At 50.5% G+C, this 22,057-nt stretch overlaps 1 protein-coding gene across 2 annotated transcripts; it reads right to left on the reverse strand.

Annotated features, from left to right (window-relative positions):
• Positions 1-7,829: 7,829 nt before the first annotated feature.
• CHMP7 (charged multivesicular body protein 7) lies at positions 7,830-21,289 on the reverse strand. 2 transcript variants are annotated; one of them, XM_070375541.1, is made up of 10 exons: positions 20,914-21,289; positions 18,817-18,988; positions 13,048-13,233; positions 12,777-12,910; positions 11,579-11,627; positions 11,215-11,334; positions 10,833-10,931; positions 10,539-10,599; positions 9,583-9,762; positions 9,179-9,369 (listed from the first exon to the last, which is right to left on the reverse strand). In XM_070375541.1, the coding sequence occupies exons 1-10, from the start codon at positions 21,210-21,212 to the stop codon at positions 9,317-9,319; spliced, it is 1,353 nt and encodes a 450-aa protein (XP_070231642.1). In that variant the 5' UTR covers positions 21,213-21,289; the 3' UTR covers positions 9,179-9,316. The 2 variants fall into 2 exon arrangements, with proteins under 2 accessions (XP_070231643.1, XP_070231642.1); XM_070375542.1 differs by lacking the exon at positions 10,539-10,599 and having other exon boundaries at positions 7,830-9,369.
• Positions 21,290-22,057: the final 768 nt, after the last annotated feature.

The raw sequence follows: 22,057 nt of genomic DNA on the forward strand, positions 1-22,057 counted from the left end.
GCCAACCTTAGATGGTGACATCTCTCTACCACCTATTTACAATCTGTAGACCAAAAACCAGAAAAGGCTACTCCATCCTGCTTGCTCAACCTCCACCCTATGAAGGAGAGGAAGGATGTTACAATGTTAACCTAGTGACCTTGGGTCCTGGCTGAGCTGGGGCCCCTGCTGTCCACACAGAGCCTGGCTCTGAGGGCCCTCAGCCTACTCCCTACTTGGCATTAAGGCGTTACTCCCTATGCAGAACATGTCTCCAAAATGTGACTTCCACCCACCTCTCAGGTCCCCTCAGCCCACCAGCACCCACTCCAAGCCTACTGCCTTAGCATCCGCATGTGCTATGGTCCTCTTATCTCACCACCTCAAAACTTACCTGCTATTGACTCATATCCACAAGTCCCCCAGAAGATGAGCTGGTTAATCTGCCAACTAAATTATGTGCCAACAAACAAGTTAAAAATAATAGCTTGGGACTTCCCTGGCAGTCCAGTGATTAAGACTCTGCTCCCAATGCAGGAGGCATGGGTTCCATCCCTGGCCTGTGATCAGGGAACTAAGATCTGTGTGCTGCATAGTCTGGCCAAACCAAAAAAAAAAAAAAAATTATGGCTTAACCAAGTAGGCTTCAAGACTGGTTCTGCAGCCCCTACCTATGTGGACAAGGTGCCACTGACCAGGGATAGACCTTGGGTTGCTGGGGCTGCCTTTAGTCTAAATGACTCCCAACAGGAATATGAATCATGGCACTAGATTCCTGGTTTCTTCTCTGTCCCTCACAAACAGGGTGATCTTACAAAAGAGACTCCCCTTCTAAGCCTCATCCTGGAACTCTGGTCTCTGAGGTTGATTCCCTCTAAAGTTCTGACTACCATGCCTAGCCTGAGAGGGTTCCACCTTTACATTCACTCTCCTCATCATCCTTTCTCCATCACCACCATCATCGCTACCACTACAACCACCATCAGGCAGGCCACCGCAGGGATGCAGCTAAGGCTGAGTGGTGCACCTTTGAACCCAGATAGGGAGCTCTGCACTGCTAGGCTGGACTCTGTCCTCTGTCACCTGCCCCATTTGCCTGATGTCAGAGAGGGATAAAGGACAGGAAAACTGAAGACAGCCAGGTCACCACAGTGGCCACTAGAACAACCCTGGGAGGCCCCATGCTGCTGGTAGTGGAAGGGGCTGACCTGCTGAGGCCCAAGTACAAGGTGGAGGAGGTGACGCACATGATGCCAAAGGCCACTGAGATGTCACATAAGTCCCCAAAGGGCTAGTTTCTGGCTGCCTGGGTGGCCACTATCCAAGGCGTCACCAGCAGAGCCACCAGGAGAAATGGAGGACACTGGTGACGCTGGAGTGCATGGAGGCGGAACAAGTGCAAGATGCCAGCGCACACCACGACGGTTCCCAGCAGCATACAGGTGAGAAATCAGAGGAGCTCTGCACCAATGCCAACGATGCATAGCGGGCCTGCCTCACCCCTGCCCCTGCCCTCTGGACCAGGGCATCTGTCACCTCTGGTACCTTCATGAAGGCCTCCTGGCTAGGAGTTCTAGAGGTTTCCGCAGGGCCGGGAAGAGGGACAAGGGTCAGGTCGTGAGGTCAGGATGGAGGAACCAGTGTGTATTCAGTCTCTCAGTCATGTCCGACACTTTGTGACCCCATGGACTGCAACACGCAAGGCCTCCCTGTCCCTCACCATCTCCCGAAGTTTGCCAAGTTCTTGTCCACTGCTTCGGTGATGCCAGCCAGCCATCTCATCCTCTGAGATGCACCAGCCCCCTCCCTAAAATCAGCCAGGTCCTTCCCCCACCCTGCCCGGCTTCCTGCGGGGTCCTTTTCCCAGCGCAGAAGAGGTGCCCCAGGCAGAATCCTGCTGTGGGAGAAGGTCCCTGCACGGCGAGAAGAACAGGGCATCCCGGAATTTACACGGTGAGGGGAGCGGGGAAGTCATGGTGCGTGACTCCGGGTCTCCTCTCAACGTGGAGGGCGGTAGGCGCCAGCACCGGCGGCAAACAGTGAGTAAGGAAGGGCCCAGAGTCTGCGCCGGGGAACAATGTGGGAGCAGCAAAGATGCGGGCGCAAGAAACGGCGGGAGAGGGAAGTGATATCTGGGACAGGCAGGGACCCGACCAGGGATCCAATCTTACTGGACTTTCCGTTCTCCCCGGTCGCCTTCCCCCGGGACCCTACACCCGAGATCCGACTCCAGAGACTCCTGATTGAAGATTCCCCGCGCCTGGCATCCAGCGTTGGTAAAGAGGCCCGCCTCGCTCCAGAGCCCTGCGGCCCGGCAGCCACCCGCCCACTTTCCCCGGAGCACAGGGCGCAGGAGTCGCTCTCACCTTCTTCCCTGGAGGCCCGGGGACCCGAGCTGAGCTCCGTCCCGTCTGAGTCCCAGAGTGCCAGAGGCGCTGGAACTGCTCTGAGGGCGAACTGCGCGCAGTCCCCGCCCTCCGCGACCCCTCTCCGAGTCCCCGCCCTCTCCCCGAGTCCGCGCCCCCTCCCCGAGTCCACACCCCTCCGTGCAGCCTCCTGGAGTTCCTGTCCCTCTGTGATCCCTCTCCGAGTCCCCCTCCCAGTCCCCGCCCCTCCGTGCCCCATCCCCATGTCCCCAAGTCCCAGCCCCTTCCAAGCCTCAATAGTAGCCAACCGAGTTGAGACTGGACAAGTGCGACTCTGAACAAGAACCCCGACTTTAAAGCCTTTTTTTTTTCATCTAGAAAGATTACCTCTTCCCACCATGGCCCCTCGCTGGACTCGGGAGGACCAGAAGAGGTCCTCTGGGACGAGGGAGGGGTCTGGGGAAGCCTGACGGCAGAGAACCCTCAGGCAGAGTCAGTGACAGCATTAGAACAGGGTGCCACGGAAGCTCACCTCTTCCCCTGTCATCCTCTCATTAGCGACCAGGACAATGCCTACAGCTCGCTTCTAATCCTGGAAATTGGTAAAGACAGCTGAAATTTGGGTCCATTCTAGAAAGGGCCCCACTCCCAGAAGCTCTGGTTCTCCTGGTAAACAAAAGCAAATTCGGTTCTGGTTTCTGGAAGTTTCTTTTCCAATCCTCTCCTATAATCAAAGAGAATTCTTCATAGAAAACTTGCAGAAAAACTGCAATTTACAAGAAACAGCATGTCATGTATGTGCACTTCATAAATCTGGTAGGGTGATCAGAATCACAACTCTTGCCCTTGTTGGGATTAGAACAGAGAAAAAGTACTGCAATTGCATTATAGTAGGAGCCAGAATCCAAGACTGGGGATTTTCTTGCTGACCCAGCCACCAACTGCCCTGCAGATGCCTGCTGCAGCTGCTGCTGCTAAGTCGCTTCAGACGTGTCCGACTCTGTGCGACCCCAGAGACGGCAGCCCACCTAATCCTTCATTGTGCTAATATCTTGGAATTACCCTTTACCATAGGCTGAACATTTGTGTCTCCCCAAAGTTCATATGTTGAAATCCTAACCTCCAATATAATGGCATTAGGAGGTAAGGCTTTTAGGAACTGTAATCAGGCTCTAAGTGTGGAGCCCTCATGAATGGGATTAATACCTTTATAAGGAGATGCCAGACATTGATTGCCCTTGTCCTCTTTCCACCATGTAAGGATGTGAGAAGGGCCCATTTGCAACCCAGAAGAGAGATGACTCTCACCAGATCTAGACCATGCTGGTACTCTGATATCCAACTTCCAGACTCCAGAACTATGAGAAAAATTGCTACTGTATCTGTGGCATTTGTTATAGCAGCCTAAACTAAGACACACTTCCTCTGACTTTAAGTTCTTGGAAAGCAGGGACCCAGTCTAAAACTTTCTTCTTGGACTCTCCGGGTGGTCCAGTGGCTAAAAATCAATCTGCTGATGCAGGGACATGGGTTCAATCCCTTGTCCAGGAAAATCCCACATGCTATGGAGCAACTAAGCTCATGTGCCGCAACTACAGAGATTTTGCTTAAAAGCGTGTGCTCTGCAATAAGAGAACCAACACAATGAGAAGCCCTCACACTGCAACTAGAGTAGCCCCCAATCGCTGCAGCTAGAGAAAACCCGCAGGCAGCAATGAAGACCCAGCATGGACATCAATAAATAAATTAAATTTTCTTCTTTCCTCTACTGCTTTGTTAGTTCATATATCACAGGCACAAAAACCTGGATTTGTTCATTTTTAACTTTCCTGGGTTTAGAACTGCAGCACAATATTTTGCATGCCTGAATTCTTTTCCAACATGTATAATCTAAATATGTTTCTATTATTCTAGGCTAGCCTATCATGTGATCACCCAGTAAGCCAGCCGACGTTCACCACACATGCAGAGCAATGGAAATCTCTAGCTGAGGTGTGATCCATGCTGCAGTATAAGGTGGTAAAGAATCTGCCTGCCAATGCAGGAGTCACAGGAGTCATGGGTTCCATCCCTGGCTTGGAAAGATCCCTTGGAGGAGGAAATGGCAACCCACTCCAGTATTCTTGCTTAGAAAATCCCATGGACAGAGGAGCCTGGCGGGCTCAGACCATAGGGTCACAAAAGAGTTGGATACAACTGAGTGACTAAACAGTAAGCAGCAGGAGTTCATGACATGCTTTGGGGGTCCCTTGGGGGAATGGTTGGTGTCATCTAATCACCCACTGGTTATCTCATGAGGGCCCTGAGTCTGGCTCCTTCAGGAACTGGTGTGCAGCCCAGAACTGCAAATTTTCTGCACTGTTGATGTGCCTGCTACAAAATACAAATAAAAAAGATTCAAGTTATAGTGCCTATCAGCAAAGGAACCATGTGAAGACTGTCCTCAGTTTTCCTCAAAATTGGAAACTGGTCAGCCAGTTAGGAGGTGTTCTACCCGCAGAAGTCTGTGTAATCACAGTGCTGACAGCCAGAGGAAGCTGATCTGCCAGCTCAAAGCACGGACACGACTGACACCAACCACCCATGTACCCAACACCAACCACAGAAAGTACTTTGGAGTGATGTGGTTTGGACAGTTGGCCTTAGGAAGAGCCTAGTGTAACACAGAGAATAGCCTGGAAGTTAGCAGCCCTGAATTCCCCCGTGAACTCTATGCTTTGGGCCAGTCACCTAAGCTTCCATGTCCTTGTCTATGAAAACATGGTTTTGCCTCCAATTGCTGAGGCTCCTTCAGACTCTCATCCTTGGGTATTGGGTACCTATTGTTTCCATGTAGGAGGATAAAAGGAACCCCACTTCTCCCAAAGAGTAGCTGCAACTTGAGTCAAAATGAGACGCTGGTAGAGAAAACAATAAAATACTTCAAAAGAAAAGAGGGTTGCCAAACTCCCCCATCAACCCCAAGGCCAAGTTGAGTTTGGATTGCTTTTGCGTCAGCAGCTCTGCCAGTGGCCACATCCTTCTAAATGGCTCTTTTCCAATGGCCTTGATGACTTTTCAGCAGATTGAACTAGAACATCCTGATCTCTTTCTGGGGGTCTACTCAACCTTGGATGCTCTCTCCACCCTTCAGGCAACAGTTACTATCACATAAGCTTCACTCTTCCTGGGCCCTCCCATGACTGGGTGACCAACCTCAGAGCCCACCCAGCTGCAGGCCTCTGGCCAAGAGCTGCTTTCTGGGAGGCCCAGAAGGTTCTGAGGCTGCACCGCCCCCCCCCCCCACCTTTGCTCCCAGCAACACACCCCACCCAACACCCTTCACACACATCGATGTCCCCAGCTGGCAGGAACTAGGGACTCCCCAGCTGCTTTTCCAGGCATTTTCTGTGGCACTTCCCCAATGCCAGTCACAAGACAGCAAGGATTCAAGAGAAGGGAGAAGCAGACCACCCAGAGGGACCTTAAGAGAGGCAGAATTTCCAGAGTCACCTTGTCTGCTCCTCTTTACAGATAAGAAGTGAGAGGCCGGTTTCCAAAGCTGCTAGTTAGTGGCTAAGGTGGAAATGACAACCCACCCCAGTATTCTTGCCTGGGGGGGAATCCCCTGGACAGAGGTGCCTGGTGGGCTACAGTCCATGGGGTCGCAAAAGAGTCAGACACGACTGAGCGACTGAGCACTCACAAACAAGGTGAGAACTGCAGATTTCCTGATACCCAGTCAGGACCAGTCCCCACCTGATCGTTACATTTTCTCAACGTGATTGATCTCAGTGGAATCACGGAAAAATGATATTCTAAAACTCATAGATTACTTGACAAGATTCTAAAAACCCAAGGAAGTATTCAAGGGAAATGAGAACCTGGCTGTAGCCTCTTTAAATGAAGCCTCCCTGAGCCCTAAAGTCCATACTGTGTGTCTGGACCCCACAGGGCCGTGTCTGAACCTGATTCAGCTCCATAGATGTGATTTCTCTCCACACAGAGGAAAACTCACCAATTCCCTTAGTAAACTGAGTCAGCTCCAAGAGGAGAATCCTGAGGCCAGACCCAGGCCCCCCATGGGGATCCCATGCTGAAAATGTAGTCCCCACCAGAGGGTGGCTTCCTGTCTTCAGTCTGATCCAGCCTAGACTCAAACCTCTTCTTTTAATTTCCTGTCCCATAGTGAAGAACCAGGCTGAAACACTGAAACCAGGACTCCTTAGCAGCTCAGGTCAGCAGGAGAAAGTAACAGGAGAACAGATAAGAGGCTCATAGTCTGGGCACTCAACTTTTTTGGGAGGTGGAGTGGGTTCCCTACTACAGCTCCACACTGGAGAACCTGGTCCAACTTCACTCTGTGTTCAGTCTATCAGCTGTGTCCTACTCTGTGGCCCCATGGACTGTAGCCTGCCAGGCTCCTGTCTGTGAGACTTTTCAGACAAGAATACTGGGGTGGGTCACCATTCTCCTCCTCCTGGGGATCTTCTCCACCCAGGGATCTTCACTCTGTTCTGTTCCAGCCGTCTCTGCTCCAGGCTCCTCGTGACTCCTTTTCCTGTTTGGTTCACCTGCTGACGTACCTAGTGCTGCGGCAGAACTTCCGGTCTGTTCTAGCTCTGCTCTCAGGTTCAAAGCCTGTCTCCCCCAAGGATGACAAACCCCACAGTTGCAACATGTGCTGAATAAATACTGGTGCCAGGCTAAAATATGGTCATACAGGCAGAGGAAAGAGAGCTGGGAAAAGAAGACAGTAAGGAAAATGATGGCAGACTCTTAAATAAAGGAGGTCATTGAATAACAGTGTCAGCCTGAGAGAGCGATAGGGTAGGCTGCCCACTTTCACAGCAACTCAGGACACCTGCTTGGGAGCCAGTCAGCCTTCTCCTGTGGCACCAGTGTGTATGCTGGAGGGGAGGATGGGGGAGCAGGAACAAGGCACTTGGACAACCTAAAGAACAGACATCTTGAACTTATGGTTGCTGGGGGGTGGGGGGATGAGGGGTGGAAGGGATAGCTAGGGAGTTAGGGATGGACAGGTACATACTGCTAGATTTAAAATGGATAACCAACAAGGACCTACCTCTGTATAGCACATGGAACACTGCTAAGTGTTATGCGGCAGCCTGGATCAGAGGGGAGTTTGGGGGACAATGGACACTTCTACATCTAAGGCTGAGTCCCTTTGCTGTTCAGCTGAAACTATCACATTGTTTATCGGGTATGGTGGTGGTGGTTGAGTTGCCAAGCTGTGTCTGACTCTTGTGCCCCGAAGGACTGTGGCCTGCCAGGCTCCTTTGTCCATGGGATTCTCCAGTCAAGAATACTGGAGTGGGTAGCCATTCCCTTCTCCAGGAGAATTTCCCCACCCAGAGATCAAACCTGGGTCTCCTACATTTTAGGCAGATTTTTTACCAACTGAGCCACCAAGGAAGCCTATATACCCCAATACAAAATAAATAGTTCAAAAGGAGAAAAAAATAAAAGAGGAAGACAAAGCGCTTGGGCTTTTTCTTTTAATTATTTACCAGATAAAAAAAGAAAAAATAGTGATTGTTTCTTTTTACCCCCAGCATATCAGTTTCCCAAGGCCGAGTGGGAGAGAAATTTGTGGAACAGTGATCATGCTCCTGGCCTGGAGCAGATGCCTCCCCTCACTCTCCGCCACCCCCAGTGGGAGGGGCAGGGCCAGGGGCCAGGCAGGCGTCTGGGACTGCAGCAGGGCAGCGGTGTGGCTGGTGTTCGGTCTTCTCCCTGCTGCCAGCACATTCAGACCCTCTCCTGCCTGTCCCCCCACCATCCTCCCCTACTCGTCAAAGGAAGTAGGAAGATGGGCCTCCAGGAGGCGGGGCTGGGTGCAGAGCAGGACCGGGGAAGCACACAGCTGACGTGGCCAAGGCCACTGTCTTCTGCTTCTATTGCACATCCTGGCTCAGATGCCCTGCCCTGAGCGTTGGGCCACAACATAAGATGCTTTTGAAATTCAAACAAAAGAACCTGTGTTTTTCTGCCAGGCTCACGAAGGGAAGGTGTGCTGTTGTGTGGATTCTTCTGATTTGTGTTAAAGTTATATTTAAGTTATTCACCATGGGGGCAAGGCAAAGATACCTTTTTAAGAAAGCAGATGGGTTTCGGATTCCTGGGGCCCTGTAGTCACCTGGGCTTCTGTCAAGTTCAAAAGACCCAGAGTAACCCTTTCTCCAGTCAACAGATGTTCTTTTGCATAACACGGAAGAGGCAGCTATGGCCATCAACCCCACGAGACCCCTCTCCAACTGTCACGACTCTGAGCCACTTGGAGGTGACCTCTCTTTCTGAACACCTGGAGAATCTGACAATGGACCCCAGGGAGCCCCAGTGCAGGCAGGGCTCTTCCCCACTCCCCGCTCTCGGGGCTTCTCCACAGGAGTAATGGGAAGGAACTGGTGTTTCCCCCCTTGTTTTACGCTGTGCATTTCTCCCCTAAAGTGGCAGCTGTTTGAATCTCCTCCTTCTCATTACCAGAGGGAACAGAGAGGGGCTGGGAGCTGTGTACCGGACCAACAGACAGAATAAACTCCTCTAAACACGTGGGGTGCGGGGAGGGGCCATGAGGACAGACTCTGATTTGGCAAAGCTGCACAAACTCTTTCGCCTTCGCTGGCCAAAATGAGGCTGGTGGGGGAAGACAAACCTAACTGAGCCCGTGGCAGGACTGCAGGCTATGAGAGACGACAGGGCACACACAGAACCGTATAAACTGTGGCACTAGAAAGATGAGAAGGCAGGGCCATGACTCCGCTGGCAGCACGCCTCGGGCGCACGCTTCCAGAAACTCTCAGTGCCCGTGGTAAGTGGCGGCATCCAGACGCAGCAGCGCTTGTCCTTCCTCCTCTTCCCAACACATTCCGAGTTTCTCGTTTAAATAACTATGTACACACACACACACACACGCAAGCCTGGTCTCTCTCTGATGTGAGGGTCCTTCACTTGAGGGTCCTACAATGGCTTTAGAGAGTTGGTTCCAATTGTCTTTTTGGAGATTTCCTGCTTGGGACCAAACCTGCAGGGAGAAGAAATGGCTGAACTCTATGGCAGATCTCTCAGATGAAAGCACCCCAGTGTTTAAGGGACTGAGTCTTAATATAAATAAGGAGCCCAGGACTCCCTTCCCCCATTTGGTACCCTGGCAGATGGAGCAAGCGTGTTGGGACCCATTAACCATGAGCCAGAGGGTCACAAGCCCACCAGCCACCCTTGGAACACAGCTCCCTACCTCCCTCTGATAAGGACAGTTTCTCAAGTTCAGCTTCAAGTTCGGCATCTGAGATCCTAGTGTTAGGCACACTGTTGATATAAAACGTCTCCTGGGGGTTGTAGGGCAGATCCGAAGGTTCTTTGGTGGTGTCCTGAAGCAGGATGTCCAACTCCTTCTCCAGTTCCTCACTGTCAAAGTCTGGCGAGAAGAGGCGACATAAGGACATGAGGAAGTCCAGGGAGGAAATGCATTAATGATCAAGGACTGTGGACAGCAAACCCAGCTCAGCCTTACAAAAGACGCCCAGGTCTTCTTGAAGGATTATTTAAAAAAACTGTGTGATGGGCTTCCCTGGTGGTCAAGTGGTTAAGAGTCTGCCTGCCAATACAGCAAACATAGGTTCAATCCCTCGTCCAGGAAGACCCCACAGGCTGTGGGGCAACTAAACCCATGCACCACAACCACTGAGCCTGCGCTGTAGAGAGCCCGCGCTCCATGACAAGAGAAGCCACCACAGTGAGAAGCCTGAACCCTACAACTGGAGAGCAGCCCTCGCTTACTGCAACTAGAGAAAGCCCATGAGCAGCAACAAAGACTCAGCACAGCCAATCAATCAATAAATCAATCGTGTGAGTTGGGAGGCAAAGGGCACCTTCGAGCGGATACTCTTTGTCCACACACAGAGCTAAGTCATTGAGGAGGTTTATTTTGTTTACACCAAAGAACTGACCCTGCTTCTCCTTGCCCTAGGAAGACGTCCAGGGATTAAGGGGCCCTGGAGTGCTGAGGGGCTGGTCAACAGCCTGTCAAGGAGGAAAGGCCAATTCCTTCCCATTACTCCTGCAGAGAAGCCCCGGAGATGGGGGAGAGCCCTGCCTGCATTAGGAGAACAGATCCTGGCCAGACCTATCCCCACGCAGAAAGGCGAAGTCTGCTTAGAAAGGAAAGACGACAGAATCATCTTGTCAACTCACCTAGGCCATTGGTCACCCCGCCAGCCAGTGTCTGAGAAACTTCGTCCTGGGTGTCACACAGCTGCAAGAGAAAGGCGCCAGGCCATGAACTCTGAATGCATCTCTGGGGATCTCAGTCTTTGGGTTTCAATGTTCAGGGTTACAAAGTGGTGCTGTCCCATCTGAGAACTGGGGGAAGCATCCTTAAGTTCACAAGGTCAACAGTTGGGGAAAGAAGTAAGTATCAATACAACAAAGTCACTTCTGTCCTCAGAACTGTCTGGTGTAGGTACGTGCCCTACCCAACCCCCATACCTCCTGGATCTGATCCACAAGGCTCTCCGCCTTCTCCACTGTGACATCCTTCATGGAGAGTTTCAGCGCTCCCACCCCAGCCTGATAGGCATTGAAAACCTAAAGAGAAAGCAGTGGTCAGTGCAGATAAAGAGCACTGGGCAAAATATAGACTACATTGTTTTGTCTCCAGAAGACAGCTTTGGTTTTTTTCCCCTTACCCAAGCACGATTCACCCCATGTCAACTGAGCCCAAAACTTCCCAACAGGAGGGGCAAAGGCAGTCCCAACCATATCCTGAAAGAACCCAGCCTTCTCCAGACAGCAAAGCCTCAGTGGAAGGGAGAAGGGGCGGGTACCGCACAGAACTGGCCAAGCACTGGGGCAGAGGGGCAGTAGCTACCATCTGATCTGTCTGCGAGGCATAGATCCGGTCCAGGATGCCTTGAACTGTGTCCAGCTTGGCATGCAGGGCCTCGATGCGCTTCTCTGTCCGCTGCTTTGCCTTGAGAGACCTCAGGGCCTAGTGGGGCATGGGGACATGGTTAACACCAAACCAGGTAGGCCAAAGGGCCCAAGGAAGAGAGCCCTTCCCAGAAGGTAAGATCCACCCCGGGTTTGTAAAGCAAGCCATCATGATGCCTGGGCCACCCACAGATGTTCTGCTCTAGCCTTGAGAAGGCTGCTCTCTGAACTGGGCTCCTCTCACTGCCATCCCAGGGCACCAGGACACAGCTGGGGGTGGGGATTGGGGAGACAAAACTTACCAGCTGCTTCTTCCCTGCTCGGCATGCCCGGCGGGCTTCTTCTTTATACCTACAAAGGGACAGCTTAAGATGACGAGGCCATAGGAGGGGGATGGCAGGGTCCTCAAGTGTCCCCACAAGTAGCACTTTTGGTGAAGGTACTTTTTAAATCTGAAGGGCAAATTCATTTCACCCAGTGGCCAGAAAAACGATGCCCAACCGCCTATGGCCAAACCCCTGCAGCAGGTTGAAATATGAGCTGGGAGGGGAGGTCTGCATGTGGGGGAGGCAAATGACCAAGGAAAAGTTATTTCAATTCATAGAGAGGGAAAACAGATCGACAAGGTGCCTTAAAGACAGACTGCCATCCTGGGAGCTGGCAGGTAGGGTGTGCTAAGTTGCTTCAGTCGTGTCCGACTCTTTGTGACCGCACAGACTATAGCCTGCCAGGTTCTTCTGTCCATGGGATTTTCCCAGGCAAGAATACTGGAGTGGGTTGCCATGCTCCCCTTCTGGAGGTCTCCCGAACCCAGGGATCGAACCCTAGTCTCTTATGTCTCCTGCATTGGCAGGCAGACTCTTTACCACTAACACCACCTGGAAAGCCAGCAGGCAGGGAATGACTTCCTAACACCTCCAATGACCTTGGCGTTCCCACAAGGTGGGGATTCTCCCGCTGTAAGAGGGTGTGAACAAGCACACTCTGATTCCACATCTATATATCCTACCTTTCGGGGAAGTGCTTACATGTCTTCAGCAGGGATGTCTTGCATGGTCATCCGAGGGGAAGGGCAGGGGTCCCTTACCAAGACCCCCAGAAGGCTGTTTATACCTGGCGCATTCACTACTATTGGGCTGGCTAAAGCGTTCATTCAGGTTTTTCTGTAAGATCTTACCAAAAAACCTGAATGAACTCTTCGGCCAACTCAACATATCCCCAAGCTAAGGGCTGGCTCAGTAAGCACTGGTTAAATGGACGATGGCTTGGAAGAACACAAACACAGTACTAACACCGCACTTGTATGGGGAGAATTCATTTTATTTTCCTTTGTGATAATTGGTGCTTTCTGTGACTGTTGCACTGAGCAGTTAGTACTTTCCTAATCAGCGAAATATAACCTTAATTCTTCTTTTTAAAGAGCCCACGGTTGCCAGTGCTTTGCCGGCTCTGAGGTCTGGCCAGGGTGAGGTCTGGGGCACTCAGCTCAGGGGGAGTTACCTCTCGGCTTCCTGGGACAAGGACTCCACCTTGCGGGACAGCAGCTGTTCACTCTGCATCAGCTGGTAGACCCCGACATCCACGTCGTTGACAGGAGAGACCTTAGCGTGGGGGCCTCGGGCAAACTTCACGATCTGAAGGGACAGGGACAACTTACTGCTGCTCTGACCCCGAATGCTGAGAAACCCCTGGGCAGGGGTTCTGGCAGCTATGTCAGCACACAGTGGACAAGGTCTCGGGGAGTGGGGTGAGAAGGAAAGTGTTCCCGTACCTTCTCCCCATTCTGCTCCAGGACGGTGACCCGCTTCTCTTTCTGCAGCTGCAGCAACACCAGGTAGAAGGTCCTCTCGTCCGGACAGGAGCCCGCACACAGAGTGCTGAGCTCTGACAGGGCCACCACGGGGTGCGAGGAGAGCGGGGAGTTCTGATACAGACGGTACACCTCCTCAGCCTTCTCCTGCAGGGGAAGTGCAAAGTGCTTGTGGGGAGGGATTCCTGCCCCCAGAAACCTGAGAGCCCTAAGCCTGTGCTTCAGATCCACGGTCACGTGACACGCGAGGTAAGAGCAGGGGAGCGCCCACCTTGTCCTCAGCTTTGGAAAAGGAAAAAGGAGTCATGTTTTTTTTAAACCTTGGAGGAATGTCTGGTGAGCATGGGTGAAATAAGGCACATGGTATGTTGGGAGCCAGCTCTGGGCTTGCCCTTCCATTTGGGACTCTGTGTTCCTGCATCTCCCTTGCCTATGGGCCCCTAAGGGGAGAAGGAAGCAGTGTGGCGTGGTGGCACGGCCACAGATGAAGAGCCAAGGCTGGTGCTCAGGCCAGCCTGTGTGATCCTGGACCAGTCGGTCTCACTGGTCATTGGCAAGCCGGAGAAGGTGGATGGAGATAATGTCTATAAACTCCCAGCCAGTCCCGGTCTCTCCACTTTTATGCCAAATGGCAATCCTGCAAACTGGAATAGTACCAAGTCTAGAAAGTGCCCCAAGAGGGAAGTATGGGATGGGATTTTTGTGAGAATTTAGGAATCTTTAGACTTAGATGAGAAGTCTAAGAAACATAGGTTCCAAGAAACAATGCCACGGTCTTCCTCCTCTGTGCAAATTACACTTTCAGTCTTCTGCAAATAGGAAATATGTACTGAAGTATGCATAGGATGCTATGAAAATATAGAGAAGGACTACCCAGGAGTCCAGCAACTGCTCAGAAAATAATAGTTGTTGAGCAGAATCCCATAGGTAAGTCATTAGGTGGGATGTTGGTGGGAAAGTCATCTCAGGAAGAGGAATAGTCATGAGCAGCAGCATGAAATCTGAGTCTTCTTTACCACATATACAAAAATACCTACTACATTATTAAAATTTAAATTGAGAAAATGAAAGCATAAAATATTTGAAGAAAATGCTTTAAAAAAAAATCTTATTAACCTTTGAAGTAGAGGGTTATGTCTTTCTAAGCAAGAGCAGAAAAGTTACGCCTTTCTAAGTAAGAGCAGAAATTCAGTAGCCAAAAAGGAAAATTTGAAAAATCTATAGAAATATAAAAACTTTTATATGGTAAAAGACATCATAAGTAAAAATTAAAACAAGAAACTGAGAGACAATATTAAATTCTTAATACTAAATATATCTTTTATATACATATATATATGAAAGTGTAGTTTCTCTGTCATGTCCAGTTCTTTGAGACGCTATGGACTGTAGCCAGCCAGGCTCCTCTGTCCATGGGATTCTCTAGGCAAGAATACTGGAGTGAGTTGCCATGCGCTCCTGCAGGGGATCTTCCCAACCCAGGGATCAAACCTGGGTCTCTCATGCAGATTACAGTCTGTGGGGTCGCAAAGAGTCAGACATGACTGAGTGACTAAGCCCGCACACACACACCCTTAATAAATAGAAAACTCCTACCAATAATATAAAAGACAAAGAATCCAAAATAAGAACAGGCAAAGGCTATAAAGAGGCAATTCACAGAAGAGAATATGTAAATGGCCAGTGAATAGGTGAAAAAATGCTCAAATTCCAAAAAGGAAGTATTTTTATTCATCAAACTGACAATATTTAAAAGACTTGTGTTATCCACTGCCAGCAAGGATGTGAGGAGACTGGTACTTTAATGTAATCTTCATGAAAGCATAAATTAGTACAAACTTTTGAAAAGTAATTTAGTAATTTCTGTTAAAACTTAAAATGTGCATACACATTTCTAGAAAAAAGTGAAGAGTATACATGTAGGCACAAGGCTGTCAAAGAAGTATTTCTTTGTAACAGAGAGAAATTGGAATGACTTAAATATCCATCTGTGTGGTAACTATTGGATAAATTGTGGCAAGTCCATTGATTATTATGCAGCCATCCAAAAGAATGAAGTAGATCTGTATCATGTAGGGACCTAGAAGGGTGCTCATGATAGATTAAGGTGGGGGAAAAAAAAAAAAAGCTGGTTGTAGACCAATAGGTAAAATAAGGTAACATTTATATATGTATGTATATGGGCTTCCCTGGTGGCTCAGTGGTGAAGAATCCACCTGCCAATGCAGAAGACACAGGTTCCATTCCTGGGTTGGTTAAGATCCCCTGGAAATGGCTACCCACTTCAGTATTTTTGCCTAGAGAATCCCACGGACAGAGGCCCACCAGGCGGTGGGCTACAGTCCATGGGGTCGCCAAGACGTCACATATGACAGAGCAACTGAACAACAAATTGTGCATGTGTATATTCACTTACTGTGTTAACAAATATTTACTGACTCTCTACTATATACCAGGCACTGTTCCCAGGCCCCATGAAACTTCTCCCTTCTGGTGGGGGAGAAAGATAAAATACAAGTAAGTAAGAATTTCAGAAAGTACTAAATGCCAAAAAGAAGATAAAATGGAAAGTAATATAATAAGGTCAATAAGAAGGGAGTGTGCTTCTGCAAACAGAACTGGGAAGGGAATGTACCCAAAGAGGTGGAGATGGGATGAACAGAAAGGAAACTTTCTTTGTACAATTTTTGCAAATCACAAACTCTATGGGCAATTTTTACTATTTTGTATTTCTTTCAAATAAGATTAAAACTTGCTGGCTGCTTTCTGCATTTAGACTTGGGAAAGCCAGTTTACCTCAGAAACAGGCTTTCTTTGGTTTTATAAAAATATCCAGATAAGACCCTTTATTTTCACACATGAAGACAAGTCTCCTTCCCAGGAGAAAACATGTATCTGAAGTCATCATATATTTGGTAGCAGATGTCATCGAATGAGATTAAGCATCAAAGTGTTCTGTGTAGTGATGTAAGCTGAAAGTGAGGTTGCTCACTTGTGTCCGACTCTTTGTGACCCCATGGACTGTAGCCTATCAGGCTCCTCCGTCCATGGGATTTTCCAGCGAAGAGTGCTGGAGTGGATTTCCATTTCCTTCTCCAGGGGATCTTCCGGACCCAGGAATCAAACCTGGGTCTCCCGCACTGCAGACAGACGCTTTACCGTCTGAGCCACACAGAGTTAACATTAACAGTCCATGCCCCTGAAGAGCCAGATTTATTTCTCTATCTAAAGAGGATTAGACTTCTCTGCTGTCAAAAACTGTTGGTTCTTAGAAGATTTCTGTGATTCCACTCCCATCTACCCCCACCTCTGCCTTTGCTCTCAAAACACTGAGTCCAAAACCACAACTGTGAGGATAAATGGATGGACCCCCCACTGCTCCAGGTTGGAGAACACCTGAGGGAGAAGACCACAAGGAGGGAAAGGGCTGGCCCAGAACCACTTAAACCACCAAGCTGTGCGTCCCTGGCCGAGCCCTGGAGGCTGAGAGAGAGGGTAGTGCAGAGGGGGAGAGGTGTTTTCCTGAAGAAGATGCACGCTGCTTAGTCAAAAATCCCAGGGGACAGGGAGAGCAGGTAGGTTTTGGAGACTTGATCCCCAGTCTGAGGTGGCAGGGAGGAGGGCTGTCTGTCGGAGTGAAGAGAAACTGGAGCTTCTCATGGGGTGGGGGCTGGGGGTTGCGACCTGGCCCCAGCTGTGTGGAAGCCTCCAGGGCTCTGAGGCTGAACTTCAAGCGATTACGGCATTCAAATGTTAGTCACTCAGTTGTGTCTGACTCTTTGCAACCCCATGGACTGCAATCCACCAGGCTCCTCTGTCCTTAGGATTCTCTAGGCAAGAATACTGGAGTGGTACCCATTCTCTTCTCCAGGGGGTCTTCTCAACCCAGGGATCAAACCCAGGTCTCCTGCATTGCAGGTGGATACTTTACCACTGAGCCATCAGGGAAGGTTGGGCTTGGTGAGTTTCAAAAATAACCAGTCTGCAAGTCTACTTTATAGACACTGTGTTCAGTCAACTTTATAAACACACACACACACACACACACTTAAGGTTACTATAACCTTGCCCACCACAGTCAGGTGGAGTGGTGGGGGTGACGCAGGTCTGCCCAGGGTTATAGAGTAGGTGGAGGGCTTCCCTGGGGGTCCAGTGGTTAAGAATCTGCCTTGCAATGAGGGGACACAGGTTCCATCCCTGGTCAAGGAAGATCTCACATGCCATAGAACAACTAAGCCCATGCACCACAACTACTGAGCCCATTTGGCTATAGCCCGTGCTCTGCAGCAGGAGAAGCCACCACAGTGTAAAGCCTGTGCACCAGAACTAGAGAACAGCCCCTGCTGGCTGCAACAAGATAAAGCCCTCTCGCAGCCACGAAGATCCAGCACAGCCAAAAATAAAATCAAATAATCTTAAAAAAAAAAAGCGTGTGTGGAAGTAAAGATGTGGGGACAGCAAAGCTTGCCTGAGAAGGAGAGACACAGCAGTGACCAGTCGGGGCCCCAGGTCCCACAGGAGTCATCCTGAGATGGGAAAACGGGGTGGGTTTACAGGCTGAAGGAGAGCATGAAAGAGGGGGAAGGAATATACAGATCGGGGGGTCACTGATGCCACTAAGGGCTGGGCGCATAGGGGACAGTGGAAGGACACTGCATCCTCTGAGCTTGGGGAGGAAGCAGGGCCGAGAGGAGGTCAAATTGGAAGCGGTAAGACAGAAAGTTGAAGTGCGACTAAGGGGATTCTATGTTCTCAGTGCAGTATCTGCAGAGAACATGAAGCGCATGTGTGGGGGGCAGGGGACAAGAACACCAGGCAGCAGAGTGGCTCCAAGGGCCCTCCTAAAGCTGGGACTTTGAAAGGGGCCCCACTCCTGGGGACAGAGCCATTTTTTTCCAGCAGAAATGAAGGACCATGGGGCTGATCTAAGGTGGTTGATTTGCTGGTGTCTCTGGTGTGGCCTGAGAGCTGCAGAGGAGCCAAGGGTGTAGATGAGAGAAGCAGTCCAGCATCAGTTGCATGCTCTGGGCTTTGGACAGAAGGCAGGCCAGGAGGAAGCTGAATGACCAGACGAGCATGAAAGGAAAAGAGCCTGGTGGTGTCTTTGCTGGTGGTAAGTAAGTGAGAAAGAACATCTGAGCCTAGTTTGCTGATTTGTTGTTGCTGTTTAGTCACTCAGTTGTGCCCAACTCTTTTTCAACCCATGGACTGTAGGGACCCATGGACTTTTTTTCGACCCAGGCTCCTCTGTCCATGGGATTTCCCAGGCAAGAATACTGGAGTGGTTTGCCATCTCCTTCTCCAGGGGATCTTCCCCATCCAGGAATCGAACCCGCATCTCCTGCACTGGCAGGCAGGTTCTTTACCACTGAGCCACCAGGGAAGCCCAGTTTACTGATTTAGGGGAGGGCAAAGCTGAGAGAGGAAATGGCAACCAAGTTTTCTAAACTTTAGTTTATCATTAATCCCTACAAATATAGAAATTACTCAACTGTGTGTAACTGACAATTTCTAGATAGAGGTTCACCCTTGAAAGATACAAGTCCAACCAACAACTCATTGCTACAAAGTATAGCAAAAGGAAGGTCAGATAAACTCAGTTATCAGCTCTGTCAACCCATAAAAAAGATTGGTTCATTTTCTAATGATTCACCCAAGCCACCCAAGAAACGTGGAGGGTCCTGTCATCACCCCAGATGACACCCAGACCTCTCACTCCTGAGCACCCACCTTAAGAAGCTCCACAGCCACAAGCACCTCCTCAGCAGGAACCTTATGATCCCCTAGCATGTTGGAAAGAGTCCACTTGAGGGGCTTCAGCAGGAAGACTCCGACTCCCCAGGAGATCCAGCTGCTGTCTACACTGGCCATGAAGTCGGACTCCCGCTGCAGCTCCCCTCGACTGCCGGTGAAGAAAGAAAAGGGCAGGTGGTAGGCTTTACTGCAATGGATTCACCTCCCTCCTTAGCCCAAAAGGGAATGTGATCATCATCTTCATAAGCACCATTTACTAGGCACCTTCATGTCAGCTACTGTGAGTAATGCTGTTTACGCTCCAGCTCCAAGCCTCACAATTTTTGGCAAGAGAAAACTGAGGGACTGAGAAGATGACAGAGGCCAAAGCTAAACTATAATTTGGCTCCAAAATGCAAGCTCTCTGATAAGGCTCCAAAGACACAGGAGGCCACAGGGCCTGTGTTAAGACTTCCCTTGACGAAGGGAGCTCAAAACAATAAGGGATTAGTATCAAGGGCAAGACATGAGGATGAAGACAAAGCAGTTCAGAGAAAGGGTTTTCTGCTAGTCCTAAGTTTGGGTGTAGATAAGGCACAAGCATTTCAAAGTCCTAGTAATAAGGAGCTAATTTTACTGAATGCTTCCCATGGGCCAGTCACTGTGCTAAGGGGTGCTAAGGAGTATCTCTTCAAATACACAAAATAAATCTAAGTACAATCATGTTTTATAACTGATCAAACTGAGGCTTATGGAGAGGTACATATTTTTTCCTCAGTCACATAATTTAGCATACAGCAGAGCCAGGATTTGCACCCAGGCTATCTGGGCCTCAATCAAAGCTGTTAACTACTCTGCTATGCTGCTTCTATGGAAAAATGTCTCCCTCAGAAATTCTTCAGGTCCCAGACCCTGTCAAACTTCAGGAGGCCTCAGTGGGGTGCCAGCAGTCAGGAGAGGAGAAATAGAGGTACTACAGGTCTCTGGGTAGGAAGTGGGAGAGGATGGTCCTGTTGTAATAAGGAAGCTCAGATTCTTCCTGCCCCTCACTGACTTTTTCAGCTACTGTCTACCCTGTGCCCCATGTGGCGCATGAATGGAAACTGTCCTAGAACGGAGAAGTTCCAGAAATGCCTTGCCCCATCAATGTCAGTCAAGGGAAGGGGGCTGGGAGGAAGAAGATCTCTTAATTGGGAAGAGGGTTGAGCTAAAAGCAACATATCAAAGTTGGCTTTCTTCAGTCTCCGACCCCGATGAAGTCACTGTGCTAGAGAGGCCATTCAGGATATGACATATACAACATGAGTGCAAATGCTTGAGACTCAGAAGACCCCAGGGGCAGCCCTGCCATAACCTCTAACCATCTGTGTAACCCCCAGTAAGTTGCTGCATCTCTCTCAGACTCAGCTGCTTCTGTCTGAGAGGATAATTCTGTCACCGCAGGACCGCTGAAGGAGCCAGATGAAATGATGTAGGCAAAATACCTCACACAGCAAAGTACTTTCATCTGTTAGATGTTCATGCTACCAGCCTCAGGAACCTAGAAAAACCCTGCACCTGTCGCACAGGTAGCACCTACAGGACCTTCTCGGATCACCAAGATACTCAGTCATGTCCTCCACTCTAAATAGCCTGTGCCAAGGACAAGCCAAGACAGGCCAGACACAATACCTGTGCCGGGGGGCTGTTGGCAAGGTCCCTACACACCTCTCCCCCACCACTACTTTCTTCTTAGCTCCATCCTTCCTTAATTCAATAAATCCTGTCTCGTAGACCTTCTGTTGTGGGGTTATTCACATTTGGAAGCCCCTACATAACGGGATTCCAGTACAGATCACTGTCACCTCCGCCAGGCTGGCTTCTCCTCTTATCGTCTGGATTGCATCTAATCAGGCTATCCTGGCCTCTCAGTTTCCTCCATACTCCACCTCCCATTCCCTCCAAACACCCCTAACCTGGCCTCCTTAGCCCACTGAGCAAACACAGACGACTCCTGGAAGCCAGACCCGGGACTGGGCGCGGTGCGCCCGGGAGAACTGCCTGGGTCGCTGCCCATGGGGAGCCGCCCCGCCCCCCGGCCGGGCCCGCCCTCACCGCAGCAGGTCCTGCAGCACGGTGGCCAGCCCCAACGGGACGCTGCCCTTGCGTTGAAAGGCCTCCTGCAAGTCCCGCAGACGCAGGCGCACCACCCCCTGGCGGCGGCTGTGGCTCAGCACCAACGGCGCCCAGAAGCCCATCTTGCTGTCCCAGTCGGTGCTGTTCACCTCGCGACTCCTTTTGAAGGCGGAGAACAGGAAGGACATGCGCTCCTCATCCTCCTCCCACTCCGGGGGCAGTAGGCCCGCCGGGTCTCCCCCGGCCGGAGCCTCGGCCTCCCGTTCCGGGGACCACATCGGAACCCCAGCCCCGCCAAGGAACCGAACACAAGCCTGGCCCTAGTCCCCTTCCGCCCTGGTTCCCTCCCGGCTTCCGTTCCTGGGCCACCTCCTCCTCTGTCATTACGTCACCACCACGTGAAATAAGTCTCATACGTCCGCACGGCGCATGCGTGTCTATACCCGGCCGGCGCCAGGAGGCGAAAAAAATGACCCTATTTTCTAAGAAGCTCAGAGCGCTTGCGCCGACCCCTCCTCCCGCAGCCTTTGTGCGGAAAGGAGGACGTCGCGTGTGCGCGGCGGGTAGGTGAGCGTCGCGCCTCCTCGGGAATCATAGAGTTTGGCCGAGTGTTGTAGAGAGGCGAATGATTACGCCTCAAACTTGTGGTGGTTTCAGGTACTAGGACTCGAGAGTGTCGCTAAGGGGCCTCAGAGGCACCAGGATCGCCGCGTGGATCACCGTTCATCGCTGCTTGACCCGGCGGTCTTACTTCGGACATTTAAACTTCCAAGTTAGCCTTCCTTTACAGTAATGTCAGCGGATGAACAAAACTGTCACTCAAGCTCTGTGACAATGTATACACCGATTTTCAGGAATATACACGCTTCTGCTTTTCTTGCTCCACACCTTCTACCCTGGAGTAACCCTTCTGTTTCCTTCTCAGAATCAGTATCCAACAGATCCCTTAAGATCGAACCCAATTCTAATCTTCCTTGAGGGACTTGCCTGGCGATCCAGTGATTAACACTCCCCGCTTGCACTGTAGGAGGCGTGGGTTTCATGCCTGGTAGGGCAGCAGAGATCCCACAAGCCTCGTGGCGAGGTCCCCAAACAAACAAATAAGAACAACAAAACCTTTCTT

Source organism: Bos mutus, chromosome 8, assembly GCF_027580195.1.
Source record: "Bos mutus isolate GX-2022 chromosome 8, NWIPB_WYAK_1.1, whole genome shotgun sequence".
In the NCBI taxonomy this organism is placed as follows: Eukaryota; Metazoa; Chordata; class Mammalia; order Artiodactyla; family Bovidae; genus Bos; species Bos mutus.